Source organism: Vigna unguiculata, chromosome 8, assembly GCF_037176805.1.
Source record: "Vigna unguiculata cultivar grain cowpea cultivar isolate G323 ecotype 2 chromosome 8, ASM3717680v1, whole genome shotgun sequence".
NCBI lineage: Eukaryota > Viridiplantae > Streptophyta > Magnoliopsida > Fabales > Fabaceae > Vigna > Vigna unguiculata.
In genome coordinates this window covers 542,286-559,123 of record NC_140799.1, presented here as the reverse complement: position 1 = coordinate 559,123, position 16,838 = coordinate 542,286, and the positions used below count along the sequence as shown (strand labels likewise).

Genomic DNA, 16,838 nt, shown 5'->3' with positions numbered 1-16,838 from the left:
TCGGTTTTCCCTCCGCGTAAAAACGCCTCAGCGTGCATCACCATTGCTTTCTCTCTCTAAGTGGCGTCGATTTTCTCTCTCTCTATATATATATAATCGCGAACGTGGACCGGGGAGAGAAATAGGAGTGAAACGAAGAAGTCGATGATGATGATACTGCTGCTGTTCTTGTTGTCCGAATCGGTGTGTGGGTCGCACGCGATTGTGCGATTTCGGGTCAAACCCTAACAATTTTTTATTTTTTTTTATAAAAAAAAGTGTGTTGGGTGTGTGTGTTTTTTTTTTCTTTTTGGGTTAGGTTTTGTAGTTTACAGAGTGAGAGAAGGGTGTGTTGAGTGGTCACACGTGCATGCTTTAGAATCATAGCTCTCCTTGATGAGTAATGAAAATATAGAAGTCAATTTTGCTTGCATTAAAATACGGTAGTTTCAATTCAACTGTTCTAACCTGCCCTTTTGTCTAGTATCTTCTATTTTCTGACATTGCCTTGCTCCTGTATCTGTCAGGAAGCCAGAGAAATTTCTCTGACACAGGTTCCACATTTTAACAAGAATGTTGTTCTTAATTGCAAAGAGGTGTGACTCTTTTCTCTTGTGTCTTTTTTGAGATATTTTTGCCCTCTTATTTTTGTTTATATGTCTGAGCTCTTAATTTACTGCAAATCTCCATATTTTTTGGTTTTCATTACAAGGCGATTGTGGATATAGATTAACTTGTAGTTTTTTCATCTAATTTCCAGGCTATTAGAAAACGTCTGAGGGCCATCAATGAATCTCGTGCTCAGAAGAGGAAGGTGATGATCTTTAATATGTCTTATGATCTATTTATCCTTGCTGAACATTACTTTTATATGTATGTATATAGTTGTGGTGCTTTTTCTAGCTTATTTTGGAATTAATGAACTCTACTTATCTTATTTTGTTATGAAGGTGTTTGATCTACATGTGTGTTTTGATTTGATAGGCTGGTCAAGTATATGGTGTAGCTCTTTCAGGATCTCAACTTGCCAGGTCTGGAATTTTCCCTGAACTAAGACCTTGTGGTGAGGACTTCCAGAAGAAATGGATTGAGGTATACTTGGTGGTAGTCTTACTCCTACTGTTCTCTTCTCTGTGCAACTTGCTGTGGCACCTCACATTTGTTTCTAAAACAATTTTGGCAAATTTATATAAAGGAAGCACTGGGTTTTGAATGGCTAGTAACATAGTAGTAGATGGTTATATCTTGATGTGATTGGCTGCGTGATGTGAATATGGAGGGATCTGTAATTCTTATAAGCTGATATGACCAATTTACGAGAATTTTTATATGGCTTAATATGATCAATTTCTGAGGTTTTTGTTGTTAAAGCTGACAGGTTGTTATGGCTGTGAAGTCCTTGAATACTCTTTTTTGAACATTACTTGGTGGTTCAGTGTATATCGGTAACTCTTAAAAATTTTATTTACAGGGTTTATCTCAGCAGCACAAGCGGTTACGCTCTTTAGCTGATCATGTTCCTCATGGTTATAAAAGGGCATCACTTTTAGATGTTCTTATAAGGAATAACGTTCCATTGCTTAGGGCCACCTGGTTTATCAAGGTTACTTACCTCAATCAGGTAGGAATGTTTAAATGTTTGTATATGTACCTAGTTCCTTATACATTTTAATATGTGCTGATTATGATTGAGTTTTCCAGGTTCAACCTGGTTCTGTTGGTATTTCTTCTGGAACTGCTGACAAGATTCAACTGTCACGCTCTGATGTTTGGACCAAAGATGTTATCAATTACTTGCAAGCCCTTCTGGATGAATTTTTGTCAAAGAATGTTTCCCATTCTGCTTCTCATGGTCGAGAGCGATCACCACAAATACCTGGACCACTGCAGAACAAAAGTGATCCATTGTTATCTGTTTCTGATGGTGAAGGACCATCGTTACATTTTAGATGGTGGTATATTGTACGGCTTCTGCAATGGCATCATGCTGAAGGGCTGCTTCATCCATCTCTTGTCATTGATTGGGTGTTTACTCAACTACAGGTATTTACTTTCTACATTGTTTGTGTTTGATGAGTACAATGTGCTAATGAAACTAAAAATGTACTCTATATACCTTCCACTGATTTCAACTTTTGTGTTGATTTCTCACATTTCTGTTCCTTTCAGGAAAAAGATTTGCTTGAGGTTTGGCAGCTGTTATTGCCTATTATATATGGTTTTTTAGAAACTATTGTACTATCTCAAACTTATGTACGTACCCTTGCTGGACTAGCTCTTCGTGTCATTCGTGATCCTGCTCCAGGTGGTTCAGATCTAGTAGATAATTCCAGGAGGGCATACACAACTTGTGCTGTGATTGAGATGCTTCGGTATTTAATACTTGTGGTGCCAGATACTTTTGTTGCTTTGGATTGCTTTCCTTTACCTTCTTCTGTTATTTCACATACAATGAACGATGGGAATTTTGTACTAAAATCAACTGAAGCTGCAGGGAAGGTAAAAAATAGTTCAGATGATTTTGGTCGCATTATTTCACGCATTCAGAAACATACAGAGGATCTTGTTAAGGCTTCAATCCCAGGCTCTCCAGGCCATTGTCTGGCTAAAGTGGCAAAAGCCTTGGATAAAGCTCTTGTTCTGGGTGATTTGCATGTTGCATATAAATTTCTTTTTGATGATCTTTGTGGTGGAACTGTATCTGAAGGCTGGGTTGCAAAAGTCAGCCCTTGCTTAAGGTTATCTTTGAAATGGTTTGGGACTGTGAATACACCCCTTATATATTGTGTTTTTCCTTTGTGAGTGGGCAACATGTGATTTTAGGGATTTTCGTGGTTCCCCTCCTCATGACATTAAGTTTACTGGTAGGAAAGATCTTTCCCAGGTGCATATAGCTGTTAGGCTTTTAAAGATGAAGATTAAGGATGTGAAGATTTTGCTAAAACAAACAAACGAATATCGCAGAGCCAGTCGTTTTGCAAAGAATCTGGGTCAGCGGCCTAATTCGAATTATGTGGGCAAAGTATCCAGACTGAAATCTAGTTCAAAAAGCACAGGTTCTTCAGTTATATTTGAAAGCCCAGGACCACTGCATGATATTATAGTTTGTTGGATTGATCAGCATGTGGTACATAAGGGGGAAGGTTCCAAGCGCCTACAACTATTTATTGTGGAACTTATACGTGCTGGCATCTTTTATCCCTTGGCATATGTACGCCAGCTGATAGTCAGTGGGATCATGGATGCGAATGTAAATTTGGTTGACATGGAGCGACGGAGGAGACACTATCGCATCTTAAAGCAGCTACCTGGATGCTTTATCCATGATGTTTTGGAAGACTTAGGAATTGTTGATGGGGTGCATCTCAAAGAAGCATTGCAAATTTACTTGAACGAACGGCGCCTCATACTTCGGGGTCCTCTAAGTGAGTCCCATGATGATGCCAGTGGCACTGATTTATCTGCTCTAAAGAGAAAAAGATATCCTGCTTCAATAAAGGATGAAGCTTCCGGAATGACAGTTGATCAGAGAAATGTTATTTCTACCACAAAAAATGTAAAGGATAATGCTAACATTGAAGAACTAAAAACAGCTATTTCAGTACTGTTACAGCTACCTAATTGTTCATCTAATTTGAGTGCTACAGGATGTGATGAATCTGAAGGCACTATTAAAAGATCTATTGGGTCTCAGAACAGCAAAATTGATCCAGTGGAGGGTACACCTGGGTGTGAACAATGTAGCAGAACAAAGAGACAAAAGTTAAGTGAGGAAAGAAACTCATGTGTACAGGGGCATTCCCCAGTTCAATCTGATGATGACGATGCATGGTGGGTGAAAAAGGGAATGAAATCCCCAGAGCCTCTCAAAGTTGATCAACCACAAAAGTTAACCAAGCAGGTCACTAAGAGTCGGCAGAAGAATGTGCGTAAAACTCAGAGTCTTGCTCAACTGGCAGCTTCTAGAATTGAGGGTAGCCAAGGGGCATCAACTAGTCACGTTTGTGGAAGCAAAGTAAGCTGCCCTCACCATAAAACTGCTATGGATGTTGATGGGCAGAGGTCCGTGGATATCATCCCAACAAGTCATTTTGGAGATATAGTTTCCATTGGAAAAGCTCTAAAGCAGCTACGTTTTGTTGAGAAAAGGGCTATAGCCGTTTGGCTGCTGAGTGTTGTTAGGCAGGTAATTGAAGAGACGGATAAAAATATTGGTAAAGTTGGTCAGTTTGGCAGGCCTTTTTCTGGTGCTGACGATAGAAGCTCAATACGGTGGAAACTGGGTGAGGATGAACTTTCTGCAATACTGTATTTGATGGATATCTCCCATGATTTGGTATCAGCTGTCAAGTTCCTCCTTTGGTTGCTGCCGAGGGTTCTTAATAGCCCCAATTCCACAATTCATTCTGGGAGGAATGTGCTGATGCTAGCAAGGAATGCAGAAAACCAAGTTTGTGATGTGGGAGAGGCTATTCTGCTTTCATCACTGAGGAGGTTTGTAGCTCTGCAATCAATTATATTTTATATAGTTTTTGTTTGCTGTCTCTTGGAAAACAGAAATTTGCTCTCCCCCACATGATGTTTTCTTCCTTTTCAATGGCTTAGAACCTTTTAGATAAGTGGTACAAATACAATGCTTTATAAAGCACCTCGTAGTAGGCTGCTATATCTGTTTCTATTTCTTCTTATGCTCCCTTTTGTTGTCACCTTAATCAAGCCACTGTTTTAACATAATTATGCAAGTTTACTGAACGTTAAGTGATGTTTCTGTAATTTTTATGGTCCATCTCACTCTGAAATATTCATATTTTTGTAATTGAATCTGTGGTAGTGTTTTTGTTTTGTTTTTATGATCGTGTTGGTGAGTTTCTTTGTGGATTTTTTGAATGTTTTCCTTTTGTTGTTTATGCTTGTGTGGGACAATTTCTTTGTGGATTTTTGGAATGAGATTTTGACAAACTTTCCTCTGCAATTTATTTGATGTAGGTATGAGAACATTCTTGTTGCAGCAGATCTTATTCCAGAAGCCTTGTCATCTGCAATGCATCGAGCTGCCAAAATTGTTTCATCTAATGGAAGACTTTCAGGGTCAGGGGTCCTAGCTTTTGCTCGGTACTTGTTGAGAAAATACAGCAATGTGGCTAGTGTCATTGAGTGGGAGAAAACTTTTAAGGCTACATGTGACACGAGACTTTCCTCTGAACTTGACTCTTGTAGATCAGTGGATGGAGAGTTAGGGCTGCCCCTAGGTGTTCCAGCCGGAGTAGAAGACCATGATGATTTTTTCCGTCAGAAGATCAGTGGTGGTCGGTTGCAATCCAGAGTAGGTGCAGGCATGAGGGAGGTTGTGCAGCGTAATGTTGAAGAAGCATTCCACTTTCTTTTTGGAAAGGATAGAAAGCTCTTTGCTGCTGGTACTCTAAAAGGTCTTCCTCCTGTAGAAAAATGGGACAATGGATATCAAATTGCTCAACAAATTGTTATGGGTTTAATTGATTGCATAAGACAGACTGGGGGTGCTGCTCAAGAAGGAGATCCCTCTTTGGTCTCTTCTGCGGTTTCTGCAATTGTTGGCAGTGTTGGTCCAACTTTAGCAAAAATGCCTGATTTTTCATCTGGCAGCAATCATTCAAATATAACATCAACTTCAAATTTATTGAACTATGCCAGGTGCATTCTGCGAATGCATATAACCTGTCTAGGCCTGCTTAAGGAAGCCTTAGGAGAACGACAAAGCCGTGTATTTGATATTGCACTTGCTACTGAAGCTTCTACTGCTCTTGCTGGCGTTTTCACTCCTAGTAAAGCATCTCGTGCTCAGTTTCAAACATTTCCTGAAGTCCATGATTCTAGTAACACTATTTCAAATGATATGGGAAGCAACTCTAATAAAGTCGTGGTAGCAAAAACCACAAAAATTGCTGCTGCTGTTTCTGCGCTTTTTGTTGGTGCAATTATATATGGTGTTACCAGCCTGGAAAGAATGGTAACAGTTCTCAGATTGAAGGAGGGTCTCGATGCAGTACAATTTGTAAGAAGCACTAGATCCAATGCAAATGGAAATGCTCGTTCAGTTATGGCTTTTAATAAGATGGACAGTTCAATTGAAGTTCATGTCCATTGGTTTAGACTGCTAGTTGGAAACTGCAGAACCATATGTGAAGGGTTGGTGGTGGAACTCTTGGGCGAACCATTTATTATGGCTCTTTCAAGGATGCAACGGATGCTTCCTTTAAATTTGGTCTTTCCACCTGCTTATTCAATATTTGCCTTCATTAGGTGGCGGCCTTTCATTTTGAATGCTACAGTTCGTGAAGACATGAATCAAATTTATCAGTCTCTTATAGTGGCCATAACTGAAGCAATAAAGCATTTGCCATTTCGTGATGTATGTTTTAGAGATTGTCAAGGTCTTTATGATCTTATGTCCGCAGATAATAGTGATTCTGAATTTGCAAACCTGCTAGAGTTTAATGGTTCTGACATGCATTTAAAACTCACAGCATTTGTTCCTCTACGCTCTAGGCTTTTCCTTAACGCCATTATTGATTGTAAAATGCCACAATCTATTTATGCAAAGGATGATGGGAGCCGGATTTCTGGACCTGGTGAGTCTAAAGTTAAACCCACAGATAGTGGGTCTAAGCTTCAGGATATGCTTGTGCATGTTTTGGATACCTTGCAACCTGCCAAATTTCACTGGCAGTGGGTCCTCCTCAGGTTACTTTTAAATGAACAAGCCCTCATTGAAAAAGTGGAGAATCATGATGTGCCCTTGTCTGATGCTATAAAGTTGTCCTCACCTAGTCCTGAGAAGGCTGCTAGCGCTTCTGAGAATGAGAACAATTTTATTCAAATACTTCTCACTAGGTTACTGGTTAGACCTGATGCTGCACCCCTTTTTTCAGAATTGATTCATCTCTTTGGTAGGTCACTAGAGGATTCAATGTTGTTGCAAGCTAAATGGTTCCTTGGAGGCCAGGACGTCCTCTTTGGCCGGAAGGCCATTAGACAAAGGCTGCATAACATTGCTGTTAATAAAAAACTTTCTGTTAAGACCCAATTTTGGGAACCTTGGGGTTGGTGTAGTCCAACTACTGATTCATTGACTATCAAAGGGGATAACAAGAAGTTTGACAGCACCTCTCTTGAAGAAGGAGAAGTTGTTGAAGAGGGAACATATTTGAAAAGGTGCCAGCAGCAAGTGATTGAGAGGGCTCTTATTGAGTTGCTTCTTCCTTGCATAGATCAAAGCTCTGATGAAGCTCGCAATTCTTTTGCAACTGACTTGGTGAAACAGTTGAGTTATATCGAGACACACATAACTGCTATTACAGGTGGAAGTAAACCAGTGGGAAGTGCTCCTGCTGGAGTTGAAGGTCAGCCAAATAAAGTAAATAACCGCAAAAATTTGAGAACTGGAAACGCTACATTATCTAGACGACCAACAGTAGCAACAGATTCTTCTCCTCCTTCTCCTGCAGCCCTACGAGCTTCTATGTCATTACGGTTGCAGTTGCTCCTAAGATTTCTTCCTACTCTTTGCACTGACAGGTAAGAACGACGAGATATTGCATTGTCCAATTGGTTTTCGTTACAGGATTCTTGTCGCACTTGTTGAAGCGTAAGAAATTCTATGGTTTTTTGTTCTTAAAATGGATGAAAAAATGGAGTAAATTGCAATGCAATTTTCAGATTAAAAAAATACGGTTCTCTATAATACAATTTGGTATCATGGGTGCTAGCACCGATAGAGATAGTTTTTCCTTGCAACAATGGACTTGAGCTAAAATTAGGTGTTAAGTTAAATCAGTTAATTATGGCAGCTAGAAGTGAAATTATGGATATTTGTGCCATGAATCCAATGACTGTTTTTACTTTTATTTGTGCATGTGAAACGGAACTAGTACATCAATGTTAGTTGTGATTCTTAAGTTCCATATGTTCAATATTGTAGGGAGCCATCTGTGCGGAGCACGAGACAATTTCTTGCCTCTGTTATTTTTCGTCTCCTTGGTAGTCGGGTTGTGCATCAGGATGCAGACATTTCAGCAAATGCTGTGCCTCTGCCAACGAGGGAGGCAGAGTCATCTTCTGAAGTTGCTTCTGCTGCTTTTGTGGATTCTTCTTCTCAGAGTCTGTTTGATCGTTTGCTGTTGGTTTTGCATGGGTTGCTAAGTAGTTATCCTCCAAGTTGGCTCCGGCCAAAGCCTTCAAAGACAAGCAATGAACCTACAATTGATCGAGAGTTGTTGGAAACTTTGCAGGTTTGATCATTTAATCTATGAATGTATATAGTTTTATTTTCTGCGCTACCCCTTACGTGGCTTTGCAGCCTTTTTAACACTATTCTAATTTGCCTTGAGAAACTGGTTAGCAGATGAAATAGCCAACATAATATTCTTTTGAAGTGTAATAATTATTTGTTTGTTCGGCTGTATGTATTGATTGTGTGCTTAAAAATTCTATACCATATTAGGTCTTAATTCAATGTGTAGTGTAATATCTTTTTTTTATTGAGGTTTTTTATCAACATATTTGATAAACTCTAAATTTCTATCATCTCCAATAAATAATATTGGAACTATAGCCTTATTTTTCTTTGCTTTCACCCTGAAGTCATGGAATGACCCAACCCGTTATCTGTGCATCATGTTATACTGGAATTGTATTTACTCTACAAACTGTTATCCCATGTTGTACTGGTTTCATATCAGATATTGTGTTAGCCATATCCATGCTTCATAATGCTCTCCAATGGAAATATTTCTGTAACATACTTCTCAATCTGGAAATGTTAGTACTTATCTAACGTCAACTGTCTGATGCAGAATGACTTGGATCGTATGCAACTACCAGATACTGATCGGTGGCGAATCCAAGCTGCAATGCCGGTACTCATCCCTTCTATGCGGTGCTCTCTATCCTGCCAGCCACCATCTGTTTCAAATTCTGCTCTTATGTGCATTCAACCCGGCACTACAAATCCTGGGGTTAACTCCAGTAGCTCAACTATCCCCCAGAGGGGTCCAGCTCTATCAAGGGTTGCATCTAATGTATCAGGGAAGCAAAAACGACAGGACAATGATTTGGAAATTGATCCTTGGACACTTTTAGAAGACGGCGCCGGCTCTGTCCCTCCGGCAGGTAACACCGCTAGCATAGGAAGTGGTGATCATGTTAACATTCGAGCCGCTAGCTGGCTGAAAGGAGCTGTAAGGGTGAGACGAACAGACCTCACATATGTTGGTGCAGTAGATGACGATAGTTGATTAGCAATATTTTTTGTTGGTTTGGAGTATGCAACCCCACTGGCCAGTGCTTTTTGTGGTTTTTGATTTTTTATATTCAATACAAGAATGGCATGAAGATGCTGCCATTTTGTGCTTGCCCTTTGTTGGAAGCAGAAGGAGCATGGTTATGAAAGAAAATGGTTGTTGGAAGACAGCACATCCAATGGTTCTTTCTGGCTCTGGTTGACTACTAACCTGTGTTGATAATCACGCCCTTCTGGATTGTGCATTTGCTGGCGCAGTTCAGAGGTTTGTTGTACATATAGGAATGATTGTTTCTCTTTACCAATTGGTCCGAGTAATATAATCTCAAGTGATCTGTAGCTTTTTCATGCTCATTATGTCTAATGAACGCTTGTGTGAGCACTGTCTATAGCTTTTTTAGGGTCACAAGCACACACAAGTGCAATCAATCATTGTTTCTTTTCTCATTCAAATTATCAAAGGTTATCTGGTTGATCTGGAGCATCACCAAAGCATTCCATTATTTGCTTGCTAATCCAGAGATAGATTCATTTCTGTCTAAAATTTTACCAGTAAAAAAGTTGCTGTGTATGCATCATCAGCAGGGGAAAGAATATTATGTGTGTCTATACACGCCATAAATGTTATCTGAGCAAATTTTGTAGTGGACGACAAGGTTGCATATTTTCTTTTTTATTTAAGCAGGAGAAGGTTTTTTCTTTAGCAATTGTAATAATGTAGAATATGATGTCCATATTTTAAATATTATGACTTAGTTGTGATACCATGTCATTTCTTCGATTCTGGTTACGTCCTGTTTTTAAGTTGTTTCTTTTTAGGGTCCTAAAGTATGTAAAACATCGCATGATAACTAGTAAAATAACTGACACCGTCAATTCTTTAGTTACTCTCGGTTTATCTTTCCTGTTTTTTTTTTTTTTTTAAATGTTGGCTTAATTACTAACATTTAATATAAATAATAATGTTATATTATCATTTATATTAAAAATTCTTACAAAATTATGACTCATAATGTAATGTTAAAAAGTTATTTTTAAAAATATGATTAAAGATATTTTTTGTTCTCTCAAGTTTTATTAAATTTTGGAATTGATTTTTTTTTTAACCTTTATACTAATTTAATCCTTTATGTTTAAAAATGTGTGAATTTAATCTTTTTTATTAAATTTTATTAAATTTATTTGACATTTTAAATGTATTTTATGATAATATTTGAGTTAATATTACAATAAATCATAAAATGTGCTTGAAATGTCATGTAAAAACAAAATTTAGTTAAAATGATTAAATTAAATTAATCAAAAATATTGAAAAAAGACTAATTTTGAATTTTATTAAAACTTAGACAAAAACATATTTAATTCTTAAAAGTATTAGTATAATATTTATAGAAATAACAAATTTAACTTCAATTTGAGAAAGAATAACACTTTTAATTTGAAAAAATTGAGACGAAATGAATGTGCATGCTAATGAAAATTTGTTTTCAATATTTATTGTTATATATACACGTCGAAAATACATTTTCGTTATATTAACACTTGTCAAGAAATCACACTGAAATATAATCCGATACAACTCAATAATCAATACCAAAGATGGGGAGAGAATTATGTTTTGTTTAGCGAGGAAGAAAAAGAGTGAACTTAGCTTGTTTAAGATCCGGTTTTCATATCTTACAATGAAAATATTTAAATTATATAATTCTTTTCATTCTTATGATTTTGTTAAACCAGACCTGAGCTAGCTACTAGGGCTGAGAAAGGAGTTTGAACGATAGTACAAGAAACCAGAAGGGAATAAAAAAACCAGTTTATTCTATAATAATGATGTAAACTAAAAAGAAAAACAGTTTCTGATCTTAAAATACAAACATGACATCCTTTAGCACACAAGCTGAATTGCAAACAATTCATATACTGTTCTTCAGGATGTTCCTAGTTCTCTGTTCAAGTAGTCAATGAACATTCTTTTTGCACTGTCTGCATCAGAAGGGGGTGGTGGCCCACTTAAACTTGTTTGCCCTGTCAATTTTATGAAGGTGCGTCGCATTCTACGTAGCTCCGGCAGCCCAACACACCTTGAAATGTTGATTACAGGCAAATCTTTTCCCACGGAAACACCGTTAAGTGGTCCTCCAAGCGCTTGAGATTGTGCTTCTACTATGGCATTTGTGACTTCTTGTGTTGCTTTGTCCAATTCATACAGAGAATTTGCATCAGAAAAACGTGAGGTTTGAGTGGCAATAGTTGGTTGCAGAATCTTAACATCCCTGGTTTTGGAGTCCACCTTTTTGGTTAAGTAGGAGACAACATCTATAATGGCAGAGGAAGATTTCTCTGTCTCTTCTCTGTGTGGCCATAATTCAAACAATGGAGAATCCCACCTGTTTCTTCTTTCTGGTTTCTCAAACCTTCTCACCAAATCTTCAAAAATTGAATCCTCATAACTGGCTTCTCCTTTCTCCCTGCGCTCTTCGTTCCATTTCCTACAAAAGGTTTCTTCTACGTCACAGTACACCACACAGTATCTGATTCCAGAAGCTCGAGCCAAGCACCATAGCTCGTATCTGTAACCCTTGATGCTATTCAAAGAATCTACTATGATGATGCTATCTTTGGACACAGACCTATCTACTTCTGACCTGAGCACCCCTCTTAAATTCTTCTCTGAAGGCATGTTTGCATAGCTTTGGTTTCGATCAAGATGAAAACAAGCTTCGTCTATGATTCTCACTTGATGTTTTGATTCTGATTCTTTTAGAGCTTCAACTAGACAGAGTGCAGCTTTGGACTTCCCACTACATGGCTGCCCACACATTACAACCAGTGCCATTTGAAAAAACAAATAGTCTGATGATACTGGTCTCTCTTTAAAGACACAACCTGCAATATATCAATGTAGGATAAGAAGTCAACAGCAGAAAAAACAACCCATCATGGACACACATCTCCACTGTAAATAATATGTAAGTTGATTATCATCACCCAATGAATATGGACATAATTCAAAAGAAAAAACCCAATGACAGTCAAAATGTGTAAAAAGAGTGACACACAACAATATGACCCAGTTTACATGAACTTGACGCAATGACCCAGTTTACATGAACTTGACGCAAGTACTGACAGAATAAGAAAATATGAAGAAATGAAATAAACTCCTCTTTACAATAAGCTTTTAGAGAAGTTATCAAAACAAGTTCCTCCGTAAGTCCTTTCTACAAGAGAAAAATAAGAAAAGTCGAAATTAGCTTCTACAAAAGTTAAAACTAGCTTGTGCAAGGGCTAATTTGTAGAAACTCTCCTGGTAAAGCTTTTCATTCTTTTAAATTTTACTTGCGTATAAGCTAATTTTCACTTACGAAGAAGTGAAGTTCATTTTTTTGTTCTTCTTGTGTTCTCTGGTAGAAGAGCTTATAGTGAAATTCATTCAAACAGGCGCAAGCTAATTCAAAATGAGCTAAGTTATGCATCCCAATGCCACTTCTATCAATCTACGTAAATCTCAAGAGAACCATGAGCGGTGGAGTTTTTTCTCAATTAACAAGAAAGAATTAATAATACCCAAATACTAACTATACAATAATATACCTGCCACATTCACAGGTTCAAAACACAATCAAGTAACCAAGATTATCATCACATACAAACTACAATTTTTTTTGTTTTATCTTTTAGATCAACAATTTGAGGCTTTTTTTCTCTTAATAATAAAATAAAGGAACCAAATGCAATTATTTTTATTTTGAGATGTGAAGATGGAAGCAAAGCTTATTCTCATTTCATATTACAACCAAGAGCTAAAAAAAAGGAATGACAGATTGAGATCCTAACATATAATCAGAAATAAAAGTGGTACCTTTGAATGAGAGGTTCAGAAGTACACCGTCACCGTCAAACCCTCGCAACGTCGAAAGTGTGCACGACGCGGTGTCAGAGACAATTATTTGGGCCTGACACGGCCTTATTTCTGGACGCGCAGAGAAGACACGCTATGAATGTAAAGAACGCTAGCGAAAGAATCAGAAACAAAAGACCTAACCTTTTTTTCTCATTAATTTAATACTTTAGTTATATTACATTTAGGCTTAAATAGTGATTTTTTCCTACGTTTTGTTCGGTTTTTATAATGCGGTCTACTTTTGATTTTTTAATTTGATTCTAACATTCGACAATTTTATTTTATAATAGTTAATTTTTTTATTTTTTTTTATTTTTTTTATTTTTTTTATTTAAAAAAGGTACATCTGTCAAGTTTATATTATGCCACGTGTTATTTTATGATTATTTTAATTTTTTTCAATTTTTTTCAATTTATTGTTAATTTAAAAACAAAATCCACATGTCAAGCTAATATCATGCCACGTGTCAGAATCAGATTTTTATATTCAATTTGGTCATAATATTCGTTAATTGTTTTCAATTTGCTCCTAACCTTTTTTTAATTTAGTATTTTTTTCCTCTCCAAAGACAAAATATAATTTGTATATACATGATATATGGATATTCTTATTAAAATGCATATTTTTATTAAATATTTTTAATTTAAAATTAGAGTTGGTTTAAAATTAAATATTTTTAACCTCTTAAAATTTTAAATTAATGGTGTTATTGTTTTTTTTCGTTTTAATTTTAAACTAACTCTAATTTTAAATTAAAAATATTTAACAAAAAATATGCATTTTAATGTATACAAATTAAATTTTGTATCAATTTGGAGAGGAACAAACATGTTAAATTTAAAAAAAAAATGACCAAATTGAAAACAATTAACGAATATTAGAATCAAATTGAATATGAAAAATTGACTCTGACACATGTCATAATATTGATATGAGCTTGACACGTGTACATTTTTTTTAAATAAAAAAATTAAAAAAAAATAAAAAAAAAATCACAAAATAACACGTGGTGGTTACTGTTCACATCCATTAACTATTTTAACAGTATTAGCAAAAATGACCAAATTGAATAAAATTAACCAATATTAGGACCAAATTGAAAAAAAAAAACAAAAGTAAGACCACATTGAAAAAACCGAACGAAAACTAGGACCAAACTACTATTTAAGCTTTATATTTAATAAAGGAGTTTTGATTTTACGGGTCTTAATTCAATCCTTTTCACCAATCACATTTTCATTTTATAAATCTTTCTTTCTTTTTTTCAATACAATATATTTTATGCAAAGAAATTTTAATTTATTTTATTATATAATTATTTAAATATCTAATAGTATTATTTTTAAATATAGTTATTTAAAATTTATAATTAATATATTTTTCTAAATATTAATTAACATATTACTTATATTTATAATATTATGTAAACATAACTATTAAAATATTTTTATCAACATAATTATTTAAATATTAATTAATGTATTATATATATATATATATATATATATATATATATATATATATATATATATATATATATATATATATATATATATATATATATATATATATAAAAGTAGTTGTGTCTAAACTTCATAGGCGAATAATGATTTTTGAAGGAAGAGAGAAGAAAGAAGAATGAAGGAAATTGGAAATTTATTGAGGTCACGCTTTGAAGGAAGGAGATCAATGGCAAAGTGGACTAACTTGGCCCGTTTTCGCTCATCCTACCTTTTGGCCCGCAAAGTGTAGGTCGGGTTAGCCCGCCGCACAGTTTAATATCTGATTCACTTTTCTGACCCGTCCCGTTTCATAATAATTGACATTCATTTTCTATTCAAATAATTTCAATTAGTTTACCTAAACAAAAACAAGAAAAATAACAACCAAGATTATAGCTAAAGTACGATAGTAACATGTCATTGCGAGACAGGCCATTGCGAGCCAGCGGGTTCAACATCCCAGCCCGCCCAACATTTTTTTGTGCGAGTCTGCGAGTCAACCCACCTGACCCGAATTGCCATCTCTACTTAGAACTTCTCCAACAAAATTAAATTCTATATAGAAGTTATTTATTTGTATATAAAATACTATTATCAAGATTGTTTAATTATCAAAAGATATATATTATTTTAAAATAAATGTTTTTTAACAAAGATAATTAGAATGCCCTAAACGAGTAATTTGGGAATCGAAATTGCAATTTTATATCGGAATAAAATTAATAGTTAAATCTTATACGAAAACATATTACCCATAAAAAAGTACATGGAAGATGCTACATATAGAATATTTAAAAAATAAAAACATATTTTGTTAACATATATTTTTAACATTGATATTGATAAAAAATAATAATGTATGATAAATTTGTTGGCTTTGATTATAATTATCTTTACAATTATAATAACGATTATTTATGATATGAAGAATGATGTAAAATTATATATTTTTTTCTGTTAAAATTCGACCCTCTTTTATATATCAATTTTGGTGGTTGAAATTAGTGCAATAAGATGTGGTTGAGAACCCATAACACTACCTAATGAGTGAAAAACAAAACTGAATTTCTAAATGAATGCCATAGATACATTGAATAAAACTAGCACATAAACGGATCACAATATCAAGCATGACGCAAACACCAACTTCAAGTCTTAAAACCAATTTATAACGATAAGTCATAAGTTCCTCTTCGTTTCAGAAAACTAACCGCCCCGACACAAAAATTCAACATTGGTGGAAGAGGAGTGTTAAAAGAAGGTTGTCTTAAATTAGTTTTCTCTCTTAGTGCTCTCTTTACGTTTCTTTAAGATTTAAGATTTAAGATTGCCAATTAGATTTATTTTTGGATGGATATTCAAATTTTCGAATGAATCGCAAAGAAGAAGAAAGAAGATTGAGGGTTCTTGAAATTTTAGTGAAGGATAGAAGAAAGAGAGGATTTAGGATGTTGAAATTTAAAATTAAATTTAAATTACTTTTTTATTTGAATATAATCTTATTTAAAATTTAGATTTTTAATTTTTAAAAAATATATATAACTAAAATACAAATCTGATATAAAAAAGTTATAAAATACAAATAGGTAGAGAGTTTGATAGAATTTGACAGAGAAGCACATTTACAAAATTTTCAATTCCTATATAAAATATTAGATATGATACAGTATGAAATATTATGCATTTTAACAAATTTTAGGATTAGATATGAAAGATATAAATTATATAACAAATATAAAAGATATATTAAATGAGAAATTTTTTTATTTTATTTTATTCATGTAAGAAAATATAAAATATAAAATATAAAATATTTGTAATATTTTAATATTAATTTCTTAATTTTAAAATAATAATTAGTTTATAAAATTCAAAAATATTTTAAAAAAGAAAAATATTTTTTAAAATTAATTTAAATAAAAAAATATTAAATAAATATTTTTAATAATAAGTCATATACTAAATTTCATAAGAGATTGAACAGATAAAATAGTCTTTAAAAGTTTATTATTGAATCTTATTATAATGAATTTGAATTTGAAATCGGTAAAGAGAAATTGGAATTAATTAACGTTTAAATCAGTAAGAAGTTATTAAAAAAACAGCTTGTCCATGTATCCTTTCTAAATAATAAAAATAAAAAATAAGAAAAGTCAAAATTAGTTTCTACAAAGT

The 16,838-nt window shown here is 34.5% G+C and overlaps 1 protein-coding gene and 1 pseudogene across 2 annotated transcripts; one reads left to right on the top strand and one right to left on the bottom strand.

Annotated features, from left to right (window-relative positions):
* Positions 1–38: 38 nt before the first annotated feature.
* LOC114171541 (mediator of RNA polymerase II transcription subunit 12-like) lies at positions 39–9,740 on the top strand (annotated as a pseudogene). The gene is made up of 10 exons (XR_014984193.1): positions 39–183; positions 507–575; positions 740–793; positions 964–1,071; positions 1,451–1,600; positions 1,681–2,022; positions 2,149–4,473; positions 4,966–7,533; positions 7,937–8,246; positions 8,811–9,740. The product of XR_014984193.1 is annotated as a mediator of RNA polymerase II transcription subunit 12-like (transcript).
* Positions 9,741–11,053: 1,313 nt separating this feature from the next.
* On the bottom strand, positions 11,054–13,143 carry LOC114171540 (protein KTI12 homolog). Its single transcript, XM_028056491.2, has 2 exons — positions 13,119–13,143; positions 11,054–12,142 (listed from the first exon to the last, which is right to left on the bottom strand). Exon 2 carries the CDS (start codon positions 12,090–12,092, stop codon positions 11,184–11,186), a length of 909 nt encoding a protein of 302 aa, XP_027912292.1. The 5' UTR covers positions 12,093–12,142; positions 13,119–13,143; the 3' UTR covers positions 11,054–11,183.
* Positions 13,144–16,838: the final 3,695 nt, after the last annotated feature.

Coding starts and splice junctions, on each gene's coding strand:
- LOC114171540 (XM_028056491.2), bottom strand. CDS start 12,092: ATGGCACTGGTTGTAATGTGTGGGCAGCCATGTAGTGGGAAGTCCAAA.